This window comes from Pan troglodytes, chromosome 7 (genome assembly GCF_028858775.2).
Source record: "Pan troglodytes isolate AG18354 chromosome 7, NHGRI_mPanTro3-v2.0_pri, whole genome shotgun sequence".
NCBI classification, from domain to species: Eukaryota; Metazoa; Chordata; class Mammalia; order Primates; family Hominidae; genus Pan; species Pan troglodytes.
This window is the reverse complement of record NC_072405.2, coordinates 102,230,001-102,256,928: the sequence shown is the minus strand read 5'-3', so window position 1 is coordinate 102,256,928 and position 26,928 is coordinate 102,230,001. Positions and strand designations below refer to the sequence as shown.

At 38.6% G+C, this 26,928-nt stretch overlaps 1 protein-coding gene and 1 long non-coding RNA gene across 9 annotated transcripts in view; one reads left to right on the top strand and one right to left on the bottom strand.

The window, feature by feature from the left end:
• RUNX1T1 (RUNX1 partner transcriptional co-repressor 1) overlaps positions 1-26,928 on the top strand; it is a 143,013-nt gene that overhangs the window by 64,847 nt on the left and 51,238 nt on the right. For all 8 annotated transcript variants that reach the window (XM_528188.7, XM_003311835.7, XM_003311832.6 and 5 more), the window contains 2 exons: positions 20,820-20,957; positions 23,364-23,605. In XM_528188.7, coding sequence (XP_528188.3) covers positions 20,820-20,957; positions 23,364-23,605 — 380 coding nt within the window. The remainder of the gene's footprint in view (positions 1-20,819; positions 20,958-23,363; positions 23,606-26,928) is intronic.
• Positions 1,826-10,710, bottom strand: LOC107976385 (uncharacterized). Its single transcript, XR_001720302.4, has 2 exons — positions 10,369-10,710; positions 1,826-2,033 (listed from the first exon to the last, which is right to left on the bottom strand). It is a non-coding gene; the product is annotated as an uncharacterized LOC107976385 (long non-coding RNA).

Here is a 26,928-nt window from a genome sequence, read left to right as displayed (position 1 = left end):
GGAGGTTGAGGTTGAGGCTGCAGTGAGCCGAAATCGTGCCATGGCTCTCTAGCCTGTACAACAGAGTGAGACCTTGTCTCACAGAATACATAAATAAATAAATAAATAAATAAATAAATAATTTTGAGTTGTGTAAGTATTGGGAAGGAAACAAAGGGGTGAAAATTCTCCATGAGATAGGATGGTCAGGAGAGGATTGATTCCATGAGAAGGTGACATTGATGTTGAAAGATAAAGGTGAAAATGAGCTTACCATTTGCAGAAGGGAGAAGGGAAATAGTCTTAAAAAATATTTATTGTTTTCATAAATAGACATTCCATAAGTATTGGATTAACTGCCTGGAGCTGTTTGTGGTACTCTTGGGTCTTCCCTACTGGTCTTTCCTTGGTTCCTGAAAGCTCCATAGAAGACCTGTAACAGATTATACTCCTCTGCTTTTAAAGCAGAGGATTTTTTTTTACTTTTTAAATTTATTTTTTTTTGAGATGGATTCCCTCTGTCACCCAGGCTGGAGTGCAGTGGTGTGATTATGGCTCACTGCAGCCTTGACCTCCCGGTCTCAAGCAGTCCTCCCACATTAGCCACCTGAGTAGCTGGGACTACAGATGCATGCCACCATGCCTGGCTCATTTTTGCATTTTTCTGTAGAGACAGGGTTTCGCCATGTTGGCCAGGCTGGTCTTGAACTCCTGGCCTCAAGTGATCTGCCTGCCTCAGCCTCCCAAAGTGCTGGGATTACAGGCATGAGTCACTGCACCTGATGAGAAGGACTTGTTTATGTATTTTTAAAAAAATATTGACTGGAAATGCAGCTGTTACTGAATACCTACTATGTATTTATGGGCAGAGGGAAGAACAAGGCACATGAACATTTCTTTCACTTAGTTGGATGATGTTTCTGCCCTCCCTCCTTCTCAACATCAGCATCTGTGGCTTCTCAAGGCATTGGTCATCCACAGGACACGGGGTTATAAATTTACACATTGATGAGAAAGTTTATTTCAGAATTTCTCAGGTAATTCTGATTCAGTAGCCCATTCTCCCAACCCAGTTGAAAATCATCAATTTTTATTTCATGAGGCGATGAGGGTGTAGGTATGTATATGAAGTTGCCATCATTAGCCCATCACCATTATATGAATTAGTTGAAATGACTATTGGAACTTCAGTCCCAGAAGTAGACATTTGGGACAAATCTGAAGCTCAGGACATTGAGCCTAGATGGGTGTCACTATTTAGTATCTTTAGCTAGGGAACAAATAAGAGTTCCAGATTTCTTGGAGATCAGAGTTAGAGGGAGGTACTGAAAGGAAGCTAAGCAAAGGAGAACAAGGAAACACTGAAGGTTAACCGTGCTGACCTCATAATTTTGTCTAGAGTCAGCTCAAATAAGTTGACATAACCACATTTTCCAGGGCAAAATCTAGTGTTTTCTTGAAGCCCAAACTTGTACAAGTAAGTTATTGTTCTTTAGAAAAAAGGAGATAAAGAGTAGAATTTGTGTAATGGTTTATTAGGCTTCAGAAACCTTCCGGAGGCATCCTGGCAAGTTCTCCTGAAAAGGAAAGGTATTCAAAGGTGCTGTGCTGATCCCTCAAAACAGAAGTTCCCAACAGTTTTTCTTGCTGTCACTCAAGGAATGTTGACATTGACGATCACAGTGGTCTTCTGTGATAGTGTTGATCACATTCCAAAAATTCTATCCCTTTGCCTTTTAGGGAAGTACTAGTGATATTATCATAGGAATGGTTTTGGATATGTCCTAACTTGAGTTATTGTTAGTAACAAGTTAATAACACAATGAACTTAGAAAATTGAGAACACTTTCCTGTATATTTAGACATTTATTGCTTTCATAATTAATTTATCTGACAATATCAAGAAGGTTGTGTTTCTGAAAACAACCTTATAGATCTTTAGCAAGCAACATTTTTCATTTATATGTGGAATGCTCTTTGCAGTTGTCCATCAATGTTTGGTTTGATTCTCGCCATTATAATTCTTCATGAGCTCAGAGAAGACATCTCTAGTGCTATATGAAATATAAATGATTCCTAGTAAGTGGATGGGAATTTAGACTGTCATCTTAATTTAATAACATATATACCCATATTTACAGTATAAATAGAAATGAGGCTACATTAAGAACTTACTAACATTAAATTTATGTATGTGTTCACTTGAGACACTTCCCTGGAACTTAAGGTGGTGTCTGAATTGTAAAAACGTGTCATTCAAATTGTAACTAGCCAGAATTTTATGGTTCTAGGTTCCCCAATGGTTTTCCTGGTATTAAAAGGTATGCTTGCTTTTACATTGTCTGGAAATATGGAAGGTGAAAGTAGACTTACTTAGATGCTTTTGAATATATATATATATATATATATATATATATATATATATATATATATATATATGCAGATAGTTCCTGCTAAGGCAATCTTGATTTTCTGTCCTTAGGGAATATTTATTAGCAATTAGTTATTTAGGGTAACTTCTCTGAATTACTTTATTAAGTAAGGTCATGGGTTTCCATGAAAAGTTGTATTATGCAAAGTATTCACTGATGTAGAAACTCTATTAAGAAATGATAAATATGAAATAGAAACAACTGTATAAAATATATGGAGTTGATCTCCCTTTATATTGACCATATTAAGCCAAGAGAAAATCGCCTTTAAAATTTTTTTTAATGTATTTAGAGTGTACAAGTGCAGATGCATTTCTTACATGCATATATTGTGTGGTGGTAAAGCCGAGGCTTTTAGTGTACCAAATGTGATCATTATACCTAAAAGGTAATTTTTCAACTCTCACCTCCCTCCCACCCTCCCACTTTTTGGAGTCTCCAGTGGGATACCTATTATCCCACTCTTATTATTTTTTTTTTTTTGAAATGGAATTTCACTCTTATCGCTCAGACTGGAGGGCAATGGCGCGATATTGGCTCACTGCAACCTCTGCTTCCCGGGTTCAAGCGATTCTCCTGCCTCAGCCTCCCAAGTAGCTGGGATTACAGGTGCCCGCCATCACACCCAGCTAATTTTTATACTTTTAGTAGAGACGGCGTTTCACCACGTTGGCCAGGCTGGTCTCGAACTCCTGACCTCAGGTGATCCGCCCTCCTTGGCCTCCCAAAGTGCTGGGATTACAGGGCATGAGCCACTGTACCCAGCCTATCCCATTCGTTACATGTGTACCCATTATTTAGCTCCTACTTATAAATGAGAACATGCAGTATTTGACTTTCTGTTTCTAAGGTATTTCACTTAGGATAATAGCCTCCAGTTCCATCCGGGTTGCTGCAAAATACATGATTTGATTGTTTTTTATGGCTGGGTGCTATTCCATGGTGTGTGTGTGTGTGTGTGTGTGTGTGTGTGTGTGTGTGTGTATGTATATGTATATATATATGTGTATATATATATGTGTGTATATATGTATACATATGTATGTATACGTATATATATACACACACACACACACATATATATATATATGCCATTTTCTTTAGTCGTCTGTTGATGGATACTTAGTTTGATTCCTTGTGTTGCTGTTGTGAATAGTGCTGCAATAAACTAGGAGTGCAGGTATCTTTTTGATATAAGAAGGAAATCTCCGTTAAATGCATATCTTTCATTCTCAATTAATGCATCAATATAATTATATGTAAAGAATTTGCTAATATAAGTCACAGGCTGTTCAAATTTGTCTTTGGGAGCCCTTCCAGAGGCCTCAACTTTTAGTGAAACTGCTTTATGGGGTGGGTTCCATTTTGTCACATGGCACTTACTAAATGCTTTCTGAAGAATCTGATCATTTTTTGGGGGATTGTATTCTTATGGTGCTCTAGTGTACTTTTGGATTTTTCCCCAAGGTGATCTCTAGTCTTTTCCTCTCAGTCAGCTAGTGTTTGTGGACCTTTTTCTTACTAAAATAATATTCATTCTTTTATTCAGTGAACATTGATGCTAGGCACTGTTATATGAATGGGATACAAAGGTGAATAAGGCACTTTTTCTACTCGTGTGTGTTCACGGGCTTTCTTGTGCTCCAACCGCTATAGATAACTCCGCCTCTTTAACCCCTTCTCTTCCCTTTTGGTTGTCTTGAATCCTGCTTTTTACCCCTTCAATCCAAAGCTGAATAGCCTTGGTAGAGTTCCAAATTTAAAAAAAAATTTTTTTTTTTTTGAGACGGAGTCTCGCTCTATTGCCCAGACTGGAGTGCGGTGGTGCAGTCTCAGCTCACTGCAACCTCCACCTCCCAGGTTCAAACAATTCTTCTGCCTCAGCCTCCTAGTAGCTGGGACTACAGGAGCATGCCACCACACCCGGCTAATTTTTGTATTTTTAGTGGAGACGGGGTTTCACCATATTGGCCAGGCTGGTCTTGAACTCCTAACCTCATGATCCGCCCGCTTCAGCCTCCCAAAGTTCTCGGATTACAGGCGTGAGCCACCGCACCCAGCCAAAAAATTTTAATTTTTGTATTTAGCTGGGCATGGTGGTTCACATCTGTAGTCCCAGCTACTTGGGAGGCTGAGACAGGGTTTTGCCATGTTGGCCAGGCTGGTCTTGAACTCCTGGGCTCAAGTGATCAGCCCGCCTCACCGTCCCAAAGTGCCGAGATTACAGGCATGAGCCACTGTGCCTGGCCTGACAATATATTTGAAAGTTCTGCCCCATTCTGAATCACGAACTTAAGAAATAGCTACTCAGTATTCTAATAGAGATCATTATTATACGTACCCTTCTAGTCTTTTTACAAACACATACACATCCATCTAATTGTCTTAAAATAGTTTTCTTAAAAAACAGGATCTTGTAAAACATACTGCTTTGTAACTTCCCCCCATGTGGTAGTAGTATATTTTAAAGATCTTTCCAAGTAAATATACACAACATTGTATTCCACTGTGGATGTATTAGAATTTGAATTGCCAAATGCCTATTGTTGAATAGTTAGGCTGTTTCCAGTTTCCTCATTATGAATTTCTTTGTATACTTGATATTATTTATGTGGAATAATTTCCAAAGAGTGGAATTTGTGTATTAAAGGATATGTATAATTTAGAGGCAATTGATGATATGTATTGCCTAATTGTCCTACAGGAAAATTATTATTTTAGAAAAGTATATTAATTGAAGTGCCAATTTATACTCTAATACCATATTATAATTAAAAAACTATCATTTTGTTGGATGAAAAAAAGATCTTGTTTTAATTTAAAAAAATACTAGAGAGGTTAAACTTTCCCTTCTCATAGGGTTATGGGTCATTAATATTTATTTTGTACATTTTCTATTTGTGTTCTTTTACAATTTTTGTTCTGTTGGGCTGTTGAACTTTTAATTATTGACTTGATGGAGCTATTTCATTTTTTAGAGACAGGGCCTCACTCTGTCACCCAGGCTGGAGGCAGTGGCGTGATCATAGCTCACTGGAGCCTTGAACTCCTGGGCCCAAATGATCTTCCTTCCTAGCTGTGCAGAGCACTGGGTTTACAGAATTGAGCCACTGCATCTGGCCTGATGGAACTATTTCTATATTAAGGCTATCAATCCATTGTTGCCGTATACCAATCATATTTTCTTCATTTGTTACTTGCCTTTTTACTTTCCTTTTACTTTATTTATGGTACATTTTGCTGTACTCATGTTTATTAGTAAGTGCCATTATTGGTCTTGGCTCATCATGGTTATTGTCTCTTTTCTCATTCTATGATTAAATAAATATGCACTTACACATTTAATTTTTTACTGCAGTTTTTATTCATACAGAATGAGTGAATTTGAATATATGGCATGAGACGGGTTTATTTTTACGAATTGTTGTCTGTCTAGTAGTTGCTTGGGAATTACTGAATTATTGAATTACTTTGTCTTTTTCTCACTACTATGAGAAATTATTGTATACTGAATTCTTAAAGGTATATCCATTTCTGAACTTAGTATTTTTTCTATTTTTTTTTTATTCTGCTGTGTTGGCCATCTATTCATGTACTAGCAGCACACTGTTGAAATCATTATAGTTTTGTCATGCTTTTTTTTTTTTTTTTTTTTGAGACAGGAGTCTCGCTCTGCCGCCCAGGCTGGAGTGCAGTGGTGCAATCTTGGCTCACTGCAACTTCTGCCTCCCAGGTTCAAAAAATTCTCGTGCCTCAGCCTCCCAGGTAGCTGGGATTACAGGTGTGAGTCCCGTGCCTGGCTAATTATTTTGTATTTTTAGTAGAGATGGGGTTTCACCAGGTTGGCCAGGCTGTTCTCGAACTCCCGGGCTCAAGTGACCCGCCCGCCTCAGCCTCCCAAAGTGCTGGGATTACAGGAGTGAGCCATGTCTTGCTTTAAATAAACGCCCGGCCTTGTCATGCTTTAAATAAACTTTAGGCTGCTGGGCACTGGTTTATGCCTATAATCCCAACATTTTGGAAGGCCGAGGCAGGAGGATTGCTCAAGGCCAGGAGTTTGAGAGCAGCCTGGGTAACGTAGTGAAACTAAACCTCTACAAAAAAAAATTTAAATTAGTCTGGTATGGTGATATGCACCTGTAGTCCCAGCTACTCCAGAGGCTAAAGGAGGATCGCTAGAGCCCACGAGGTCAAGGCTGCAGTGAGCTATGTTCACACCACTGTACTCCCGCCCAAGCAATAGAGCAAGACCCTGTCTCAAACACACATGCTTACATACATACATACATTAGGCTAAATCTTGTCACACTTTATTTTCAAAGTGTTTCCTGGTTATTTTCATTTTTATTTCAGATTAACTTTTAAAACATTTGTAAAATTCTAGAAAAAAATCTATTGGTATTTTGTTTGTAATGATTTGAGTACACACACAATAGGGGTTGAATGGACACCCGACTATGTTAACTTTTTTAGATGGTTTAGTACAAAAAACTAAGGGCCTGCTATGTGCAAGATGCTTATGTTTAGACACCGGAGATACAGCATTGAAAAGATAAGGCATCCTGGATCGCAAAGGTTATTTAGAAGTGGAATTGACAGAATATTGGGATGGACTGTAGCCAGAGGAAGTCTTAGGATGATTGTGGTATTTTGGCTTGGTTAGCTCAGTGGAAAATAATGCTATGCCCAGAGATTGAAATATAGGAGGAGGCACACATTTCCAAAGGACTATGTTAGGTTTGGTTCCACATATAACTATCAATGGGATATCCAGCTAGAGTTGTTAAGAAAGCAGTGAGACCACTTGGTCTGGCCCTCAGGAAAGTATCCTTCCTTGGAGATATGGACACCTGGCAGAATTTGTTGCATGAGATATGAAGGCCTGTGTCAGACGCCAGACAGGTTGAAGCCAGTTCAGAAGATGAGGAGGTGAGGAAGGGCCAGGGTCCAAGAGAATTCCATCGCACTCCTAGAGATAGCTAGGAGAAGGATGCCACTGCAGAAGAAGAATGAGAAGTGGCTAAACAGGTCAAAGGGCACCCAGAGGACAGGTAAGATAAAGACTGAAAGGTATGTTTTGGGTTAACCACAAAAGAGTTGGTCTTTTCACTGGGGTGGTTTAGGTGGAACAGTAGTGATAGAAGCCCCATTGCAGCGGGAATGAGGTTGAAATATGAGAAAGTGATTTCATTATTATCGTCAGTTGTTATTTTATTCTTTCTATTACTGAAGAAACTTCGGAACCCCTTCTAAAGAGAATAAGGAGTCCAATTGTTTTGCTCTACCTGTACCTTCAAATCTATATTTTTAAATAGAAAATTTCTTATATATCCACTGTTTACTCATACTAAGTACTTGGCAATGTGATACGTTCTGGGACTGAGTTGATATGATAAGAATTGATATGTCCCCGTTTCCTTATGGGACACTACTCTCTGGCAGGAGGTGTTAGACAAATAATTATACAATTATATACAACAGTTGTGGTAAGCTCTACAAAAACAGATTAGGTAGTACGATATTGCTTATAATACAGTGGGTAGGATAGGGGAGAGGTCAAGGACCCCTTCCTTGAGTAAGTGAATTTGAGCTGAGATGGATTTTCTAGGGAGAGGGAAAGGCCCTGAGGTGAGATGAAGTTTGCAGCTGATTAAACCAATGAGGCATGAGATGAGATAAGAGAGGCCCATATTAAATCTATCTAGGTTGTTGGTCATTTGAAGGTTTGGATTTTATACTAAGAGTTATGGTAAACCATTGAAACACTTTAAATAGGGGAATGACTTGATCGAATCATTAGAATGTAAAGTTCTTGAGTGTAGTGATTTTTAAAAATTTTTGTTCACTGACCTGTCCATAGTGTTTAACAGTACCTAGCACATTTTATATAGCTCAGTAAATATTTTTGAATGAATGCTTTTAAAAAAAAAATGAGTGAAACATTTGGTTTTACGAGAAGTTTTCATCTGTTGTTTCATGTAAACAGATTGCAGTGTGGTTTGAGAGGTTGTAAAGTCCAAGTGGAAGATAGTGGTGGCTTGTATGCTAGTGGTGGCAGTGGAAATGGAGAGGCACATGGAGGAGGCAGAATAATTTGATAGTGGCAAGTGTGGGAGAGGAAGCTACTTGGGATATTTTATACACAAACAGCACAGTACCATTGATGAAGTTGAACTTATCCTGTCCTTTTTCCAAATACTTCTTCCTGCTGGGTTTTGGCATTGGTTTTTAACATCACCATGCACCTCTCGGTTCCTGCTTATTCGAGGGCATCTTACTGAGCTGTGTAAACTTGAGCAATACTTCTGAAATATCTCCTGAATTTTCCCCTTTTCTCCAGTCTTACAGCCATTTCCATACTGAATGCCTGTGTTCTATCTTGCCTAGACTATTGCTATCCAGTACTCCTGCCCTGTTGCCACTTTTATCCTATTCATACTGTGCTCTCAGATACACTATAGAAATGAACATCTCATTTGGCTGCCTAAAATCTCAGTGCCTTTTCATTGCCTATAATGTAAAGACTAAACTAACAGTACTTTTTTTTTCCCTAGAGTACATTCAATTAAAATCAAGAAATGTTCATTTAAACTCCTGCTGTTTGCTTGTCTACGATTCAGCCACAGGTACATACCCTGGGCACCTTCCTGATTGTCTCTCTTGATTTGCTAATTACTATCTGGATGATCATAACTGACTCTACTGAGTGTCTGTGCTACCGTTTTTCTGCAGCAGCTCTCTGAACCTTCTCTATAACCTTCTTTATCCTTGTCAAATAAGACAAATGTTATTAGAGTAATAATTGTCAGTTCTTTAGATGATAAAAGGTTTGGATCACTAATGACTTGTTTTTGTTTTTTGTTTGTTTTTTTTTTTACTTTCCAGAATGAACTACAGTTTGACAACAAAATGTTAACATACATGCTTATGTTCAGTTTTGGGGCCCTTGTGATAACATGCATCTTTCTCTTCTCTTTGGACAAGGAGGAGTGACTTCTGTTATTTGGGCAACTTAGTTTTCCTTCCTAAGTATTGTTAACCTTAAGTAGACATTTGCTATTTGCCTGTGCCAGGGGCTTTAAACTTTTCTTTGTTAAACAGGGACCCTTATTTTTAAATGAGATCTTAAATAGAACACCAGGGTGTAAGTCAGATTAACCCGGAACTACCCTATTTGAAGTGTATTGACTTCACCTATTTGAAGCTATTTAAAGTGAAGTCGTTAGATCCCAGGCTGCCACTTAATATCCATTTGGTACCTTAGGTACCTCCAAGAAGTGGTGATTAGAATAAGAAGCAAGAGTCACTGGAATAAAGGTGGTAACAGCTGTGGGAGGGATGACATTTCTGAAGGACTTAGACATACAAGTAATGCCTGGCATCCACCAGTATTCCAATGACAGCAGATCTTTCCTTACTTCATGAAATGAGTATTATTTTTCTGTCCAGAACCACCATTTGCTCTATTGAACTGTCTTAAGGATTTGTTTCAAACAGCTAAGTTATTTGATTAAAATAGTGATAAAATTGAAAAAAAAAAAGAATTACTAATATGTCTCTAGCTGTTTTGGCAGAAACTAACCTTTCTTCCTTCCTTTCATCCATCCCTCCCTCCCCTCCTCCCTCGCTTCTTTCCTTCCTTCCTTCCCACCCCCCCATTTATTCCATCCGTCTGTCCATCTGTCTGTCCATCCAATGCCTACTATTTCAGGCACTTTTGTAAATGCTACAGAGCTAACAAAACAGAGAAAAATCTCTGTTCACGAAGCTGACATTCTGGATGGGGACACATTCAAAAATAAGATAAATGTGCCATGCATAGCTAGCCGGATAAGTGCTATAGAGGAAGGGAAGGGGAATTCCTGTTGTCCCTGTATGGAGATGAGCCAAACATTTTTTTGAAATTAGTTTTCCAAAAATAGTGATCGATTGCCATAGATTTATCTCATTCTCTTACCTGGTTTCCCTCTTAATCCAAGTTCACTCCCATTAAAGACCATAGGGATGTGCTGCAGTCATCTCTGATTCTGGACCAGCTGCTGACTGGCTCATCCCAGGACTGTAAGCCTGTGGCCTTGTCCTCACTGGCATGGTCACCTTGATGTTTACTGATCACCTGAACTGAGAATGTCTTGTGCCGGCACTTCTTCAGAGCTCATAGCTTACATATCTTTGGGCTTCAGACTTGTTTTTCCTATCTCATCATCATCAAATTAGAAACCCAGCATATAAAGCAACTGAAAGGTCTGAATGGCAGTGGAAGATGTTTAGGATGAGGCTCCAGACAATCCTCCTGCTCCCCATCCCTTTGGGCTGCCTTGTCACCTCCATGGACTTCTGCCACACAGCTGTTATTTCTAGGGTAACATTTCAGAGTCATTGTTCTAGGATGCCATTGTCCTTTTGTGATGACAGAAGTGTTTTATAACTGAGCTTTCTAACATAGTAACCATCAGGCACATGTAAATTTGAGTATGCAGCTAGTGTGACTGAGAAACGAAATTTTAAATTTTATTTAATCTTAATTAAAATTTAAATAGTCACATGTGGCTAGTGGCTACTGTATTAGAAGATACTTTTTGGCCGGGCGCGGTGGCTCACGCCTGTAATCCCAGCACTTTGGGAGGCCGAGGCGGGCGGATCACGAGGTCAGGAGATCGAGACCATCCTGGCTAACACGGTGAAACCCCGTCTCTACTAAAAATACAAAAAATTAGCCGGGCGTGGTAGCGGGTGCCTGTACTCCCAGCTACTCGGGAGGCTGAGGCAGGAGAATGGCGTGAACCCGGGAGGCGGAGCTTGCAGTGAGCCGAGATCGCGACACTGCATTCCAGCCTGGGCGACAGAGCGAGACTCCGTCTCCAAAAAAAAAAAGAAGATACTTTTTTTGTTTGTTTGTTTTTGAGACTGGGTCTCGCTCTCTTGCCCAGGCTGGAGTGCAGTGGCACGATCTTGGCTAACTGCAAGCTCCGCCTCACGGGTTCACGCCATTCTCCTGCCTCAACCTCCTGAGTAGCTCGGACTACAGGCGCCCGCCACCACGCCCGGCTAATTTTTTCATATTTTTCGTAGAGACGGGGTTTCACTGTGTTAGCCAGGATGGTCTCAATCTCCTGACCTCGTGATCCGCCTGCCTCAGCCTCCCAAAGTACTGGGATTACAGGCGTGAGCCACTGCGCCCAGCCGGAAGATGCAGTTTTAATGTAATGCTAGCTACAGATTTAACGTTTACTGAGTGCAGTTCGTACCCCAGTTTTCCAGATCATGAATAAAATGACAATAGTTTTAGATGATAATGAACTTTGAGAAGGCCTGGATTAAGACCTGACTTAAAACCTTGGGCAAATTTTTCAATCCCTCTGAGCCTCAGTTCCTTTTCTATAAAGTGGGCAAATTTATAGTACCTTTTCATAGAGAGGTTTAAAGTGAGATAAAGCATGCCCAACATTTGGCACAACGCCTAAGCCTGATTGTAGGTGATTTATCCTAATAGGGTTTTGTTGTTGTTGTTGTTGTTTATTGGGGCATTTCTTTGGCTTGTAAAATGTAAAATATGCCCATTATAGAACAGAGAAAAATAACAAGAAAATAAACATAACCTGTACCACCATCCACAGACAAAACAACAGAAAACTTGTAGAATGTAGAAAAAAGTATGTCTTTGGTTCACAATATGCTTTTCTCTTTGTTTTGAATGTGTACATGTATGACTACACTGACACTACTATTGTAAAACAGTTTTTAGAGGCCATAGATCATATGTGTATAAATTGCCTTACAAACTTTTTTTCTAATATCATATACTAAAAAGTCTCAGGAAATATGTGGTTACTGAGAGTTGTTAGAAAACTGGTGAATTGAATAATCCAGTAGTATTTTTCTAGATTTATCTTTAGTGATTAATTTTTCCAGAATATAAAAATTCTTTTGGAATTCTTTTTGGATGATGAGAGGAAAAAGGAGATACATAGATGATTTCATCTTGAGTTAAAGCTGTGTGTCGGACACTGCTAAGTGCTGGGACTATAAAAACAAATAAAATGTCATCATTGCTCTTAAGTAAATTGTGGTCTAAATACTGTGTGATCAGTGCTGCAGGAGGGATCTAGACAGTCTAATATGAGAACTTGGGACAAACCCGGCCAGCTGGGGATAGAAAGGTTGTCAGCAAAAGGTTTCTGGCTGAAGTGACACCTGAAGGAAGTTTTAAAGGAATGATGGACTTAATTAGGCGGTGATGGGGTGAAGAGTATTCAAGGAAAGGGATGCAGTGAGTATGAAAGCCAGAGTGACCATGGGCATTTGGAGAACTGCAGCTGTCTAGTATGGAGGTCAGAGATGGGGATGGGGTGGATGGCAGAAATGAAGATGTGTCTGGAGCAGCTGCAGGAACCAGATGGGTCACAAAGGTCTTTCTATGTCCTGTTAAGGAGCACAGACTTTAAGGTTATAAGAGATATTTGAAGATTACAAGAGGAGAGAGGCAGGATCTCTGGTCACACCATTGGCATACATAGAAAAATAACTGGATGTGGTTTGGAGAATGTATCAGAGACGGGTGGGAGTCCATTCAATGACTTGTTGAATAGGTCAGGCAGGAGATGGTAGATGATTCAGGTTGTAGAAATGAGTAGCCCTCTGGAAGTTTGGGTCTAGAATTTGGGAGGGATATTGACTAGAGTTATTCTCATACTGGCCACGGAGTGAATAAAGTCACCCTTTCTGGAGTGCTTACCATGTATCAGGCATTTGACCAAGAATGCAATACACATTATTTGAGTTTATTCCCACAATACAGGGGTTGCAAAACATGGCCAGTTTTACATAGAGGATGGCAAATTCCAGTTCTGTCTCTGAAGCCCAATGATAACACAAATGAAATCACTAGGAAGAGTATAAAGTGAAAATTTGAAAAGGGTCTAAGAAGGAACTTAGGGGAAAATGTCAGTAGTTATCACAGAGCAGGAAAAAGAGGAGCCCTTAAGAGACTGAAAAGGAGAAGCGAGGAAAGCCAGAGAAAGAGAGTATTAGACTTATGGAATTCTGGGGATGCAAATAGTTCAAGGAGGAAGTGGGGAAGTGTTAGATGCTACAGAGATGTCAGATAAAGTAGTGTACATGTTTCTTGGATTAAGAATAAAGAAACAATTGAGAAGAGTTTCGGTGGAGTTTAGGAGGATATCTTGATGCTACATGCCAGGGTTGCTTCTTTTTTTTTTTTTTTTTTTTTTGAGTTGGGGTTTCACTCTGTTACGCCAGTGGCAGGATCTTGGCTCACGGCAGCCTCTGCCTCCCAGGCTCAAGAGATTTTCCTGCCTCAACCTCCCGCGTAGCAGGGACTGCAGGCATGTGCCACCATGCCTGGCTAATTTTTGTATTTTTTGTAGAGACAGGGCTTTACCATGTTGGCCAGGGTGGTCTTGAACTCCGGTGCTCAAGTGGTCCACCCACCTCAACCTCACAAAATGCTGGAATTACAGGCGTGAGCTACCGCACTCCACCTTGCATGCTGGGGTTATTTTATCAGCATTTCTTGGTTCTGGTGAAAATCAGCTCAATCTAGGTTTTAGGCAAAGTAGGGATTCTTTGACTAGGAATCTCTAGAAGGTTTGGAAGACCCAAATTGTAGGAATTTTACAGATATGACAAGTCCCTAGTATTCACTAGAATGAGGGACTTTATTTACTACTACCATGATAATCTCTCATTACTTCTCTTTGCTTTTTTCTGCCTGTTAGTTGCTGGCTTTTGTGCTGTAGACCTGCTTTCTAGATGTGGAGGGTAGTAGATGGTGCAGTTTTCTACCCTCAACTCTAAATATAAAGATCTTGGAGAAGGACTGATACTGCCTATCTTGGACTAGGTGCTATGTCTGGGCCTGTTGGTGTCTTGGGTACAAGTTCATGAAAGAACATGGTAGTTCCCAAGGTAGTTATGAGATTAGAGGGAATGGCAGTTTCTAGCATGGGAAGAGAAATGTTTAGACAGACAGTCTTATAGGTTTCTGCTCCTAGTTCATGGAAGATGGAGTGGGAAATGAAGAACCAGAGAAAGTGACTATAGATTCTCTTTTAAGAGCCTGGGCTATGAAAGAAAATCCTAGTGATTGTTTTGGTGACAGCTAAAGAGGGAGAATTGGACTTTAGAATGCTTATTTTATAACTAAATCATTGATGAGGATTGAAAATGTATTTGAAAAGAGGAGGTAGACATTAATTTTAATGTTTATGGGAGAAAAATGGACATGCAGACATTCTTGTGGACATGGAAATTTATGTGAACAGAAGAAGGCTAGTTATGATCATCACTTTCAAAGTAATTGTATTTGTGGTCACTTCATTATCAAATATATGTTTTCACGGTGGTCATCTTTGTGTTTGTAATGATCATAAGCCATATCTATAGAAAGAAACCAGAGAATATTAGTATTTGCAAAAGATCTTTAGAAAGAATACAATCTAATATGCTTAATTCATAGATAAGAAAAGTAGAATTCAAAAAAGTGACGGGAAGTAATCACTTACAGATAAAACAGTGCCTATTAGAAGAGAAGGGACTATTTGCTCCCTGGGTCCCTGTTTAGAAAGTGAGGATGTCTTTCTCACAACCTCTTCAGTAGACCTCCCTTCATGGCCCATTGTCCAGAATCGAATCACATCACCCACCTCTGAAGCCTGCTATTGAAAAAGAAACTGTGATAATCTGACTAATGTGCAACAAGGAGAATTTGCCCCCAAAGATTGTGGGAAGAGGAAGAGTACCTGAACAAAGTCAGGGCTCTCCAGCAAGGAAGAAAGCAACAAGCATTGCTAAGAACTCAACAGTGTCTGCAACATGGACTAAGCTAAAGAGCTTATATTTTATTCCATGGACAATGGGACTCTCCTGAAGGTTTTAGATCAGAGAATAGGTAAGATCCTATTTGTGTTTCAGCAAAAATGCTATTCATAAAACATCTATGGTCTTAGTCCATTTGTGCTGCTCTATCAGTACCTTAGACTGGGTAGTTTAAACAAGATAAATTTATTTCTCATACTTCTGGAGGCTAGGAAATGCAAAATCAAGGTACTGACAGGTTGCGTAAGGGCCTGGTCTCTGCTCTCAAGATGGCAGCTTGTTGCTAGAATAGTGCCTCTTTACATGGCAGAAGAGACGGAAGGGCAAAAGTGGCCTCCTTAGCTCTCTCCAACCCATTTGTAAGAGACCGATCCCATCCATGATGGTAGAGCCCTTATGGTCTGAGTGCCTCCCAAAGGCCCCAGTTCTTAATATTATCACATTGGTGATTAAGTTTCAACACATGAATTTTGGGAAACATTCAGATCACGGCACCTGTGATAAGACATGAGGTGAGACGTCATTCTATATAAGTTAGTTGCAAAGCTGAACTAAATTTCAGGTCTCCAGCATCTTCCCATTGTTATCTACATTCTATCCTCTCTCTGTGTATACTGTTGATGGTGTGTGTTTGTCTTTTACCATGAAATTTGATATCTTTGAACTGACAATAATATAGGGAATGGATTTCTAATAGTTCGAAATGTAACTATCCACAATTATATTAATACGTATTTATTAAGAATCCTCCTCAGGAGGAATTTTAAAAAATATCACCATCAAGTGCTTACCATTTGCATTGGTTGGAATGTTTGGGTGTATAATATATACATGTGTCCATCATACAGAAGGGCTGTGATAAATGTTAAAAGAAAGGCAGAGGTAATGTGATACGGCTGTTGCTCGGGGCAGTTGAGGGAAGCTGAAAGAGGATGTGTGATCTACAGTGAGCAGTGAAGAATGTGCAGGTGGGACAGGTCATTCTAGATGAGGGAAACAGCAAGTAAAAGAAAGGCAGAAAAGCCAGGGAGTACCAAGGTGGCTGGTATTTGATAGAGCCTAGGATTGAGAGAAAAGTCAGGAATGGATCATGGAGTTGAAGACACAAGAGAATGAAGCTCACACCTGCTGGTACCTAATATAAGTAGGCACAGTGCTAGGGTTTAAAACGTGCAATCTCATTCAGTCTCACCACATTCCTATGAGGGACAGAGGATCATTTTTGCATTTTTTTCTGATGAGGGACTGAGGCTCGGGAAAACTAACTTGCTTGAGAACTCACTACTAATGGTGGAGAGAGTCAACATTTGAAGCCAGTCTGCCTTAGGAAGTTATTCTGTTATGCCAAGTATCCCACTGTGTCATTTCATGATTCTTGGCATCTTAGCGTTTGACTTTCATTCTCGGGCATTGCGGAAGGGTTCTGAGCAGGAATGGGCATTACCACAGTGCTCATCAGGGAAGGGTGGAGGCTGGATGGAGGGCAGAAGCGACCAGCACCATTATTCTGGTCCATGGATAGTCTCCTGTAACATCTGACACCCAGACATTGGAGTCATTACATAGCATCATTTTCAGAACTGTATTTGCCATCTTTTCCAGTGAAATAAAAATTAAAGTTCTATACCCACCTTGATGCCTCTCTAGCTTCCTTCTTCTTTCCTGTTTCCTGTTACAGGACTTGCATTTCACTTTGGCTTATCCTCTCTAGTACATACCTTCTAGCTTAGCCAACACTTATTCAAATATGACTAACTCAGACTAACTACTAGTTGTCCAAGAAGTTCCTCCTAATCCATAACATCTCTGAGACTTCGATAATAATTGACCTGATAAACTGATAGAAAAAGATGTACCACCTACCAATACTTGAACTCCCTTTTTGTTGTTGTTGTTGTTGTTTTATACTGGTCCTCTCTAGAATGCTACGTAAACAAGGAAAATGCAGAATACCTACTTTTTGTACCTTAGAAACACATCTGGTGCTATTTGAACTAACTAAAAGTAAAGTAAGTGCCATGGCAGATTATGCCATACCTTTTCTTTTTATTTAAAAAAAAAAAAAAGGAAATGGGAAACATACCACTTGTAGAAGGCCCTGACACTGAACTGGATATTGAAATCATATAGGTAATGTATTAATATATGCCACATTTGTTTTCCATGCATCAACCATCTTTGGTACATATGTGTTGGATATTTGCCATGTGAGAGAAACATTACCCAGAGGGAAGATCGTCTTGTTTACAAGTAGTATGAATCGCTAAGGTAGAAGTAAAGTCAGCCCTTTTTTATTTTACTTACCTTTGCTACATGATCTGATGGAGGTTTTTTCTTTTTCTTTTTTCTTTTGACTTTTAATCATTTTGTGTCAGTCTTTGAGTATATGTCAGAACTCCCCTATTGCAACTAAAAAATGGAAATTACATATCAGGACACTATAATTTCCATGAACTTAAAAAATTATATAAGAAATATTATAACTTAATACTGGTTTTACCATGTCCTCTAATTTGAAATGGAGTGAAATGCTTCTGTGGTTAAATCAGCTTGCTTGTGCTGTTTGCTATAAAAGTTTCAAGAATATATATTTCAAAAAAAGTTTTTAAATAATCCAAAACCAATGCAACAGGGCTCAGCATACTTGAAACACATTTTCTGCATTTATCTTAAATCTCTGTGCTCCAGAGAGTGTTCATGTGTATGTGGATTAGGCCTGGCTGGTTATTTCACCATCTATCTCCATCCTGGATTGATTGCACTGAATAGCACAGAATGAGTTACATATGGTCCCACTTTGTCTCAGTTTGTAGGACCTCTGGGCTGGAACTCCATTTGATCAGAGTGAAGCTAACCATTGCAGAAATTTGGCTAATGTAAAAACCCTGAATATATGTACATATACATATATTCTGGCTAGAATGTTCATATTCCTATTAGAAGTAGTGGTATTTCCTATACATTGTCTCAGTAGTTATTGTTGACATTTCAAGAATTAAAAAAATAATCTATGGATGATGATGTTGCTGTTCTGGATAGGAATCATGTTACAAGTGTGGACCAAGACAATATTCAGATGTTTTCAAATCAAAATTATGAATATACCAAAAACTTTCTAAAATTGGGAAGAAGATAGGAATACAAAGATTATCTTAAATACAAACTTAAAATTGAGGAGGAAACTTATTGTCAAATTTATAGTTTATTTTTTTAGGGTGGTCTATTTTAGGAAAGAAAAATAGCCTTCAAATATGTTTAAGTTTAGATATTGCTCCTTAACTCTATAAACTTGAGTCAGGTAGGGGGCTGTGCACATTAAGGTCCAGCTTGTAGGCACTAAGGGTAAAGGAAGCTGTTGAGGGTAACTTACTCCCCCATCAGGCTCTTGTCTCTCTATTTTGTTCTTTTTCCTCCTCTTCTTTTTCCTCCTATTGCTTTATTTATTTTTTTGTTACTCCCACTTCCCCTCCCCCTCCTGCTCTTCCTTTCTCTGTCTGTGCAACCACGTGCTTCAAATCTGTGTATCTGGACTGCCTTCTCTAACAGTTCCGTGTGAGTGTTAGCAGAATGAAAACCAGATGGACCAGCAGTTCCCACTGTTATCTCCCAGCCGACTCTGGCAAGCCTCCCTTTTTCCCTCCCTCCTTGGCATGACAGAAATATTTGCCTTTATTTAGGGAGACTTGTATTTGCTGCTGTACCTCTTCCCTCAGCTGCAACATAAGTGGGAAGCTATTTATTCCCTTGTTGCTGAGGTTGGTTGAGGTGAGTAGAATGTGCAAATGAATTTAACTGTTGAAGAAGCAGTTTTAAGCCTGCCTAACTTCTGTATTTTTCTAGAATAAGTGACTTACTGGTTGTAGCAATCTGAAGACAAGTTTTTAACAATAGATAGCACTGGAATAGCAATCTGAAGACAAGTTTTTAACAATAGATAAAGGTGAAAATGCTCTTCATGTGTGTCTCTACCATCCTTTCACTCAGAACACTTTTATTCACTATAGGGACATCCGTTGTTATTCAGCCAGAAATATAGATTCAGAAATGGAGACCGTGATATTGCTGTTAACTCATCAATAATAATAATAACAGCTTACTGTGCAAATACTCTTATTAGAATGATGATTATTTTCATTCTCTTATTGCATCTTCCCTAAAGTGATATCAACATTATTTCAACTTTTAAATGTTGTGTTTTATTGCAACCCAAGTGTTAAGCAATTGCTTTGAACAAAAGTGAGGTAGATTTGGAATTGTTATAGTAGTAATTTGGGTTTTTCTTTTTCTTTCAATAATTGACCTTTAAGTGATTTTGAGATTTTCTCACTGTGGTTATTATAACATTTTTAAAGGCTTGTTCTTTCTTAATAGTTACTTCACTTTTCTAAAAGCCCAAGTGTGAGATATTTGTGTCTATAACTGCAAGAGGTGCCTCAAAACACTTTGGGTGTGTGTGTGTTCATGTGCGTGCCTACACATTTGTGAAAGAATTAGATCTAAAGAACCAAAAATAGAGACTCTGATACTGCTGTTGACTAGCTCATCATGCAAATGCTCTTATTTGAATGACGATTATTTTTATTCTTTTATTGCAGCTTCCTTAAAATGATACCAAAATTATTTCAACTTTTAAATGTTTATTATAACCAAAGCGTTAAGAAATTGCTTTGAACAGATCAAAAGGTCTGTTGCTTTGATAAGTAGATTAGATTGAGAAAAACAGTTCAGAATGTCAAGGGAAAAGTATACTTAAAGCAGTTCTGAAGTATGAATGTCCATTATTGGGTAATCAGGAAATTTCTTCATATCTGCCACATACTCATGAAAAAAAATATTAGCAGTGTCTAGTTCTTTTTAGTTCTCTGTTTGGGACTTTTACATTCTTAACTCTGTTTGAGATTATTAATTGGAGTATTGGTTTCATGCTTTTAAAATGGCAGGTCATAAATTTACACCTTTTAAGTAAATAATAGTTTCACTTCATTGTATAACACATTTCACTTATGTAGCAGTGATTTTTAAAACGGCAGGAAAAATTGAAATGCGAAATATGCCTGGAAGACGATAACCTGTGTCATCTAAGAGGCCAGAAAACTAAGGATAGCACAGGGATGGCAGGTGTAAGAGAAAATCATTACAAAGAGCTGGCTCCTACCAGTATCTCACCTGCATAACAGACTTCAGGTTTTTGTTATTTCTGAGCTGTCATGAGGGGTTCATTATCATCCCACTTCCTCATCTATTTTCTACCTCTTGCTAACATTGGCTTCAGCTTCCAGTGCAGTTGTGCTGCTGCATATAACACTACCAAGGTAGCATCTGCCTAAGCCAGAAATAACAATAGGATATAATATAACCTAGTTACAAATGAGGTCCTGCCATCTGTGCTATACCTTCTTAAGTGGGGTTTGGATGATAAAATCCTGATTTAAACGTCAGTAGATAAGTGTATTTTATTGATAGAAGATGTTGAATTTCTTCTGTTCACTTGCTTTTAAAAAAGATAAACCCCACTTGAAAAACTGAGGTGCTTAAGGAGTAAAATAATATGTTCCTGGTGGCATCCTCCAGATCGTACTGAGAAGCACTCCACAATGCCAGACTCACCTGTGGATGTGAAGACGCAATCTAGGCTGACTCCTCCAACGATGCCACCTCCCCCAACTACTCAAGGAGCTCCAAGAACCAGTTCATTTACACCGACAACGTGTAAGTAGTCATTTCAGGCTTTTGAGTTTCAGTTTTAAAGTTTAAATTAAATTTTTTTCTGCAAATGAAAAATCAAGGGAAAATAAAATTCAGCATCAATGTATTATGCAGAAATGAACCAAAAAAAAATCATTTGTTTGCCAGTAAGTAGGTACTGAGCACAGAAGTATCATAGCTTAGGTCTAATTTGTATGACTGCCAATATTTGCCTTCCTTTTCATTATTGCTTCGAAGTTGTAGTCTGCTATGATTTTAGCAAATGAAGCAGCATTTGGTCTGTAATTCCAGTTGTTACCACTATAACTTCTAATTCATCTTAATGTGGAGCTCTTTATTTTAGTTTGGTCAGCATGACTTGGAACATGGAAATGTGCTATTATTATTACTAGGTTACTTCTTCTAACACCATTTTCATCTATTTCAAGTGGTTACAAATAATGTTAAAATATAATATCCTTGTGTTAAAAAGGGTATTGATATGCAACAATATCATACAGAAAACTTTCTGAAGTGAGAAGTGCCTTTCTTGCCCTTTTTTTTGGGTGGAGGGGGAGGACAGAATCTCGCTCTGTCACCCAGGCTGGAGTGCAGTGGCACGATCTCAGCTCACTGCAACCTCTGCCTCCCAAGTTCAAGCGATTCTCCTGCCTCAGCCTCCTGAGTAGCTGGGATTACAGTCATGCGCCACTGAGCCCAGCTAATTTTTGTATTTTTAGTAGATACGGGGTTTCACCATGTTGGTCAGGCTGGTCTTGAACTTCCGACCTCGTGATGCTCCCACCTCGGCCTCCCAAAGTGCTGGGATTACAGGCATGAGCCACCACACCCGGTCGTGTCTTTCTTGTCTTGAACCTGTCAGACTCTTACTAAAACTTTACTCCATTCCTGCTTGGCTCAAGTTCTGTGTTCTCTCAATAGAGTGTATTGCTTTCAGTACAGTCCAAAGGAAAGGACAGAGAATTCTGACAGAATTGCAACTTCCCATTCTTTCCTGTATATTTCATTAGGGATAGTGAGTAACTGTTTTAATAAATCTCAAAGTCCTGGTTGAAATTGTCATCAAGGAATTGTGAAACTAATAAATGTTATCGGTTGCAGCTATTTTGCACACCATGTGCCATGAAATCCATATGAATGAAAAATAACTAAAAGGCAAAAATAGATCTTTGGGACTATAAGGGATTAGTAAAGTACACATCTCAGGCTGTTTATGCAGTGTTGCACTGCCATTTAAAAGACCTTTCCAAATGTGTAAGGAGCAGGTGACTGTGCAATGCCAAGTTGTAACCGTGTCATCTTATATTTGGTTTGTTGTTACCCAAAGCCACAGGGGTAAGCATATGTCTCCTGTGAGATGTCCTGGTGAGCTGGCATTTCTTGACAGGTTATTATGATACTCAGTTGTGACAAGAGAACCATTTTATTATGTCAAAATTGAATTTTTAAGCATAACATGGTCTTTAAAACATTTTCGAACTATATCAAAATTATATTAAAAAGATGGGTTTGATAAAGTTCTGCTTATCAAATTAATTGACTTAACATGATAAAATCAACATTTTCTTTAATGCAAATGATGCAGATTTTTAATTCTAGTTCTTATGGATTATCAACTTTTTGCTTTCTTTTTATGTACTTATTAATGTACATATTAATGGGTTACAGAGTGACAGGGATTATCGTCTTGATGTTCAAACAAATTTTATCAGAAATGAATTTACTGAATTATCACCACTCCATGCTCTTGGCTGGATTTAGGTGTCCCTTTTTGATTTCTTGAAATAACTCCTTGTTAAACACCATATCCATTTTGGCTTTGTACATAAAATATGCATTTTTCCTAAAGAAGTGGTTAAGAAGTATGAGGGGGAGAAAATAGCCTTCTAATTGGGTGGTGGAAGGTTAAAACTTGAAAGTCCTATTCCTATAAACACAGCTGTCGGTTGTGTGTACAAAACATGATTAAAAATGTTCAATGATAAATTTAGTCTCCACCAAATGTACACTTTCTCTAGGGGAGCAGTTTGGAAAGGAATAGTCCTGTTATATTGATGTAAGCCTGCGACAAAAAGCTGACATCCGAAGCTGTCTGTTCTATTTTTGAAACATTTCAGGTGGTTGGCATATGTGCACATGGGAGGCAGGGCTGGCCCTGGGTTGCAGCAGACTCCATTTATTGTCAGCCTCTGTGCAGGATACCATCACTCAGTATGAGGAGTAGACCCATTTAGTTACAGAGTACCTGAGAATGTAGTAACCCTGTGAAGTCCAAGCATTTTTAAAAAGTCCCAACATTTAAAAACTTATAAAACTAGTAGATGTAAAAGGTAGGAAACTTGGTGGCAATTTCCTCATGCATGTTCTCTGTAAGTTTATGATTTCCTTCTGATTTTGTGCTCTTGACAGTAACTAATGGCACGAGCCATTCTCCTACAGCCTTGAATGGCGCCCCCTCACCACCCAATGGCTTCAGCAATGGGCCTTCCTCTTCTTCCTCCTCCTCTCTGGCTAATCAACAGCTGCCCCCAGCCTGTGGTGCCAGGCAACTCAGCAAGCTGAAAAGGTTCCTTACTACCCTGCAGCAGTTTGGCAATGACATTTCACCCGAGATAGGAGAAAGAGTTCGCACCCTCGTTCTGGGACTAGTGGTAAGCAAATGGAAACCAACCCAGTTTTCTTGGTGTAAGGGATAGTGTGGGTGGGAGACTCAGACATGTAGACACCGTTCTCGCAAGTATTTTGTTATAATAGTTTCTACATCTGAAGATTGTGTGCAAGTCTGATTCATGCTATAGTGACAGTCTTTTAAATTCTGCATTATATATTGACCCCACCAGAGTTTTTTTTCTCACTGTTTGACTAATAGAGATATGGTTATACAAATTTATTGTTATATTGGCCATAAACATGTTATATATATAAATGTGTGTGTGTGTGTGTGTATGTGCACATGTATTTCAGTATTTCAGTAAGTACACTTTCCTGGCATGCCTAGTGGTTTTCAATGATGACAAAATGGTTTTGTTATGTTGAGTCACTCAATCTAATTGGATGCTCATTTTAATTTCATTGCTTTAGGGGATTTTTATCATTGGCCCAGATGAACAAGAATTTATAACAACACATTCTTCTTTTATCTAGTGTCATTTTTAAGATGAATAACATTGAAATTTTTTATTGTGGTAAAATATACATGCAGTTTATCATTTTAACCATTTTTAAGTGTACAGTTTGCTGGCATTATGTATATTCACATTGCTGTATAGCCACCACCACTGTCCATCTCCAGAACTTTTTCATCACCTCAATCTGAAACCTTCTGTATTCATAAAACAGTAACTCCTCATCTCTTTTATCCCCAGCTCCTGGTAAACACTAATTCTTTTTTGTTAAAAAAACCAAATCTTTGTTATAGGTAGAATTACCGAAACCACTAGTTTGAGAAGAGAACTGTTGGTTTTTGCGTATTACACTACGTTCTGCACATTGTCACACTAGAAAATAGAACATATATCTTTTTTTGCATTCTAAGTCACTTTTCCATGTGTTGTGATTTTCTGTAGAAGTGGAGGATTTTCGAGTATTTAGGAAGGCTAGTCTCCCATATCAAACTGAGTCACGGAGAAGCTATGAATCGTATATGCAGTTCTTTCATTGTCCAGGGTTATGGTCGTCTCCATTTTCTTGAAATAGATTATTTATTTTTATTATATGGACCTATCAGGGGCAAAGCCATACCAGTTGTGTTTTGCAAAAGAAGTTTCAGAATTAGAAGTCTGGGTAAGAGACTAGCTCAGAAGACATGCTTCAAATCACTATATCCCACATTTGACAGAGATTTTGCAATGTAATTTTTAACCATTAACTGCCTCTCCTCCCTACTCCAAGAACAAAAGACTTCCATGTTTCTCACAGTCCATCAGCTCCACCTCGTAAACTTCCAAGACAGGAAGGTGATTTTCACAAAAGGTGTGTTGGCATACTTCAGATACTTTTGTCAGTCACTTATCTTTTCCTTTTTATTCATTCTTGAATTTGCATAATAAGCTTTTTTAACATGTAAATAAGTTAGACCAAGGAACCACAAAGTAAATCCAAAGTAATAATTGTATCAAGTAAATGGTGAATGTGTTGTTCTTAGCAAAATTTTTTTTTTGGAAAATTGCCTTATAAATTTGACATGTTCTTTATTAACAGTGGTTCCATAATTGAAAATGCAGAAAAACTTGGTAGCTTTAAGTAGATTTTTCCCAAGTGGCATACTTTTGTGTGAAATACTTTTAAAAAATATATTTTTTAAAATCTAAAAGCCTAGAGAGGAAAATAGGGGAGGACATTAATTAATGATAACTTGCATATAATAGGCAGTGAATATTCATTGAGTAGCAGACTTCTGTTAAACATTTGGCTTACAAGCCATTTTACATAATTCTCAGGACTAGCATTTGAGAGAGTGATTTTTTTTTTTTTTTTTTTGAGGGAGTGATTTTTATACACATTTGACACATGGGCAAACTGAGGTTATAGAGGTTAAGTAAAATATGCAAGGCCACCCAACTGGTAGTGACAGATTTGAACCTAGGTACTAAATCATGCTGATGCTTAGGTGGAGTTAAGAAAATGTTAGGAAGTACTGTCTTTTTTGTTTTTTCTTTTAAACATTTTTTTTAGTAATTTTTTTGAGACAGGGTCTTTCTCTGTCACCCATACCCGTTCTCTGTCACCCAATGCATTCGCATCGGTGCCAGCAAGGCTCACCGCAGCCTTGACCTTCCAAGCATAAGCAATCCTCCCTTCCCAGCCTCCCCTGGAACTAGAGGCACACACCACCACACCTGGCTAATTTTTTTGTGACATCATCTCACTTTGTTGCTCTGGCTGGTCTCAAAACTCCTGGGCTCAAGCAACACTCCCACCTTGGCCTCCCAAAGCTACTGGGATTACAGGCGTGAGCCACTGCCCTGGACCGGAAGTACTGTCCTTTTGAAAAGGAGTCATAGAAACAAAATGATAGATTTTAAAAAATTGGCTCCTTGACATTTATTGTTACAGATAGGAAGTTGGTGTTTATTCATAGTTTCATATGAAGATGTTTTGAGTGTGGGGGTATGAAGAACTTAGAACTTGGTGCTCGTGTACTTTGTTATAAAAGGAAACATGCACAAAAAAGTGGGTGGAGCAATATTGTAATGACGTTAGGTCACAAATTCCCAAATTTTGTCAGTCATCAGAATTATTGAAGGGACTGAAGAAGTTGAGAATGAGTTGTGATCCTGCCTGAGAAACTAAAGAAAACGAATGAAATGAGGGTTAATTTACTCAATGCCTTTATAATTGGTTTGTTGTTCATTAAGTAGATGCTTTTACCAACACACATTATCTAGTGTAGGATACAAATCCTGAGTATTTGGGGCTTGTTTTTTTATATAAGGTAGGTTAGAAGTGAATCTGAGTTAATTTTGCTTAGTCTTGTTTGGGTCAAGCAGTTGCCTCTAGGATAAGTGGAATGTCTTCGATAATAGGGATTTTTCTTTCACCTTCTACAAAACTCATTGATTCACAGAAGGGTCAAACCTTTTCTTTGGCTTTATTGGCATAGCACACTACCCAACTTCGATGTTCACCCTGAGCAAAGATGCTTTGGCAGACAAAGAAAGAATACAAGATGGAAATACAGGAGGAGGAGAAGAATATTTCCACCAGCAGTAGTGCTGATGTGACACGTGGGATAAATCTTGACTGAGAATTCTGACACTTGCCCTCGGTCCTTTAAGTGATCTGTTATGCTTTTAAATACATCCAAGTGTGTTTGTTTTCCATAAAGGCAATATTAGAAGATTCTTCATAATTGCAGAGACTTCTCTGATAATTAAACCATGCTAGTGATCATGCACATTATCCTCAAAGTACTATATATAATGTGTTTCATTTTCAGATGTAGGTTTTAGAAGTGAGTGATGCAATAAACTGT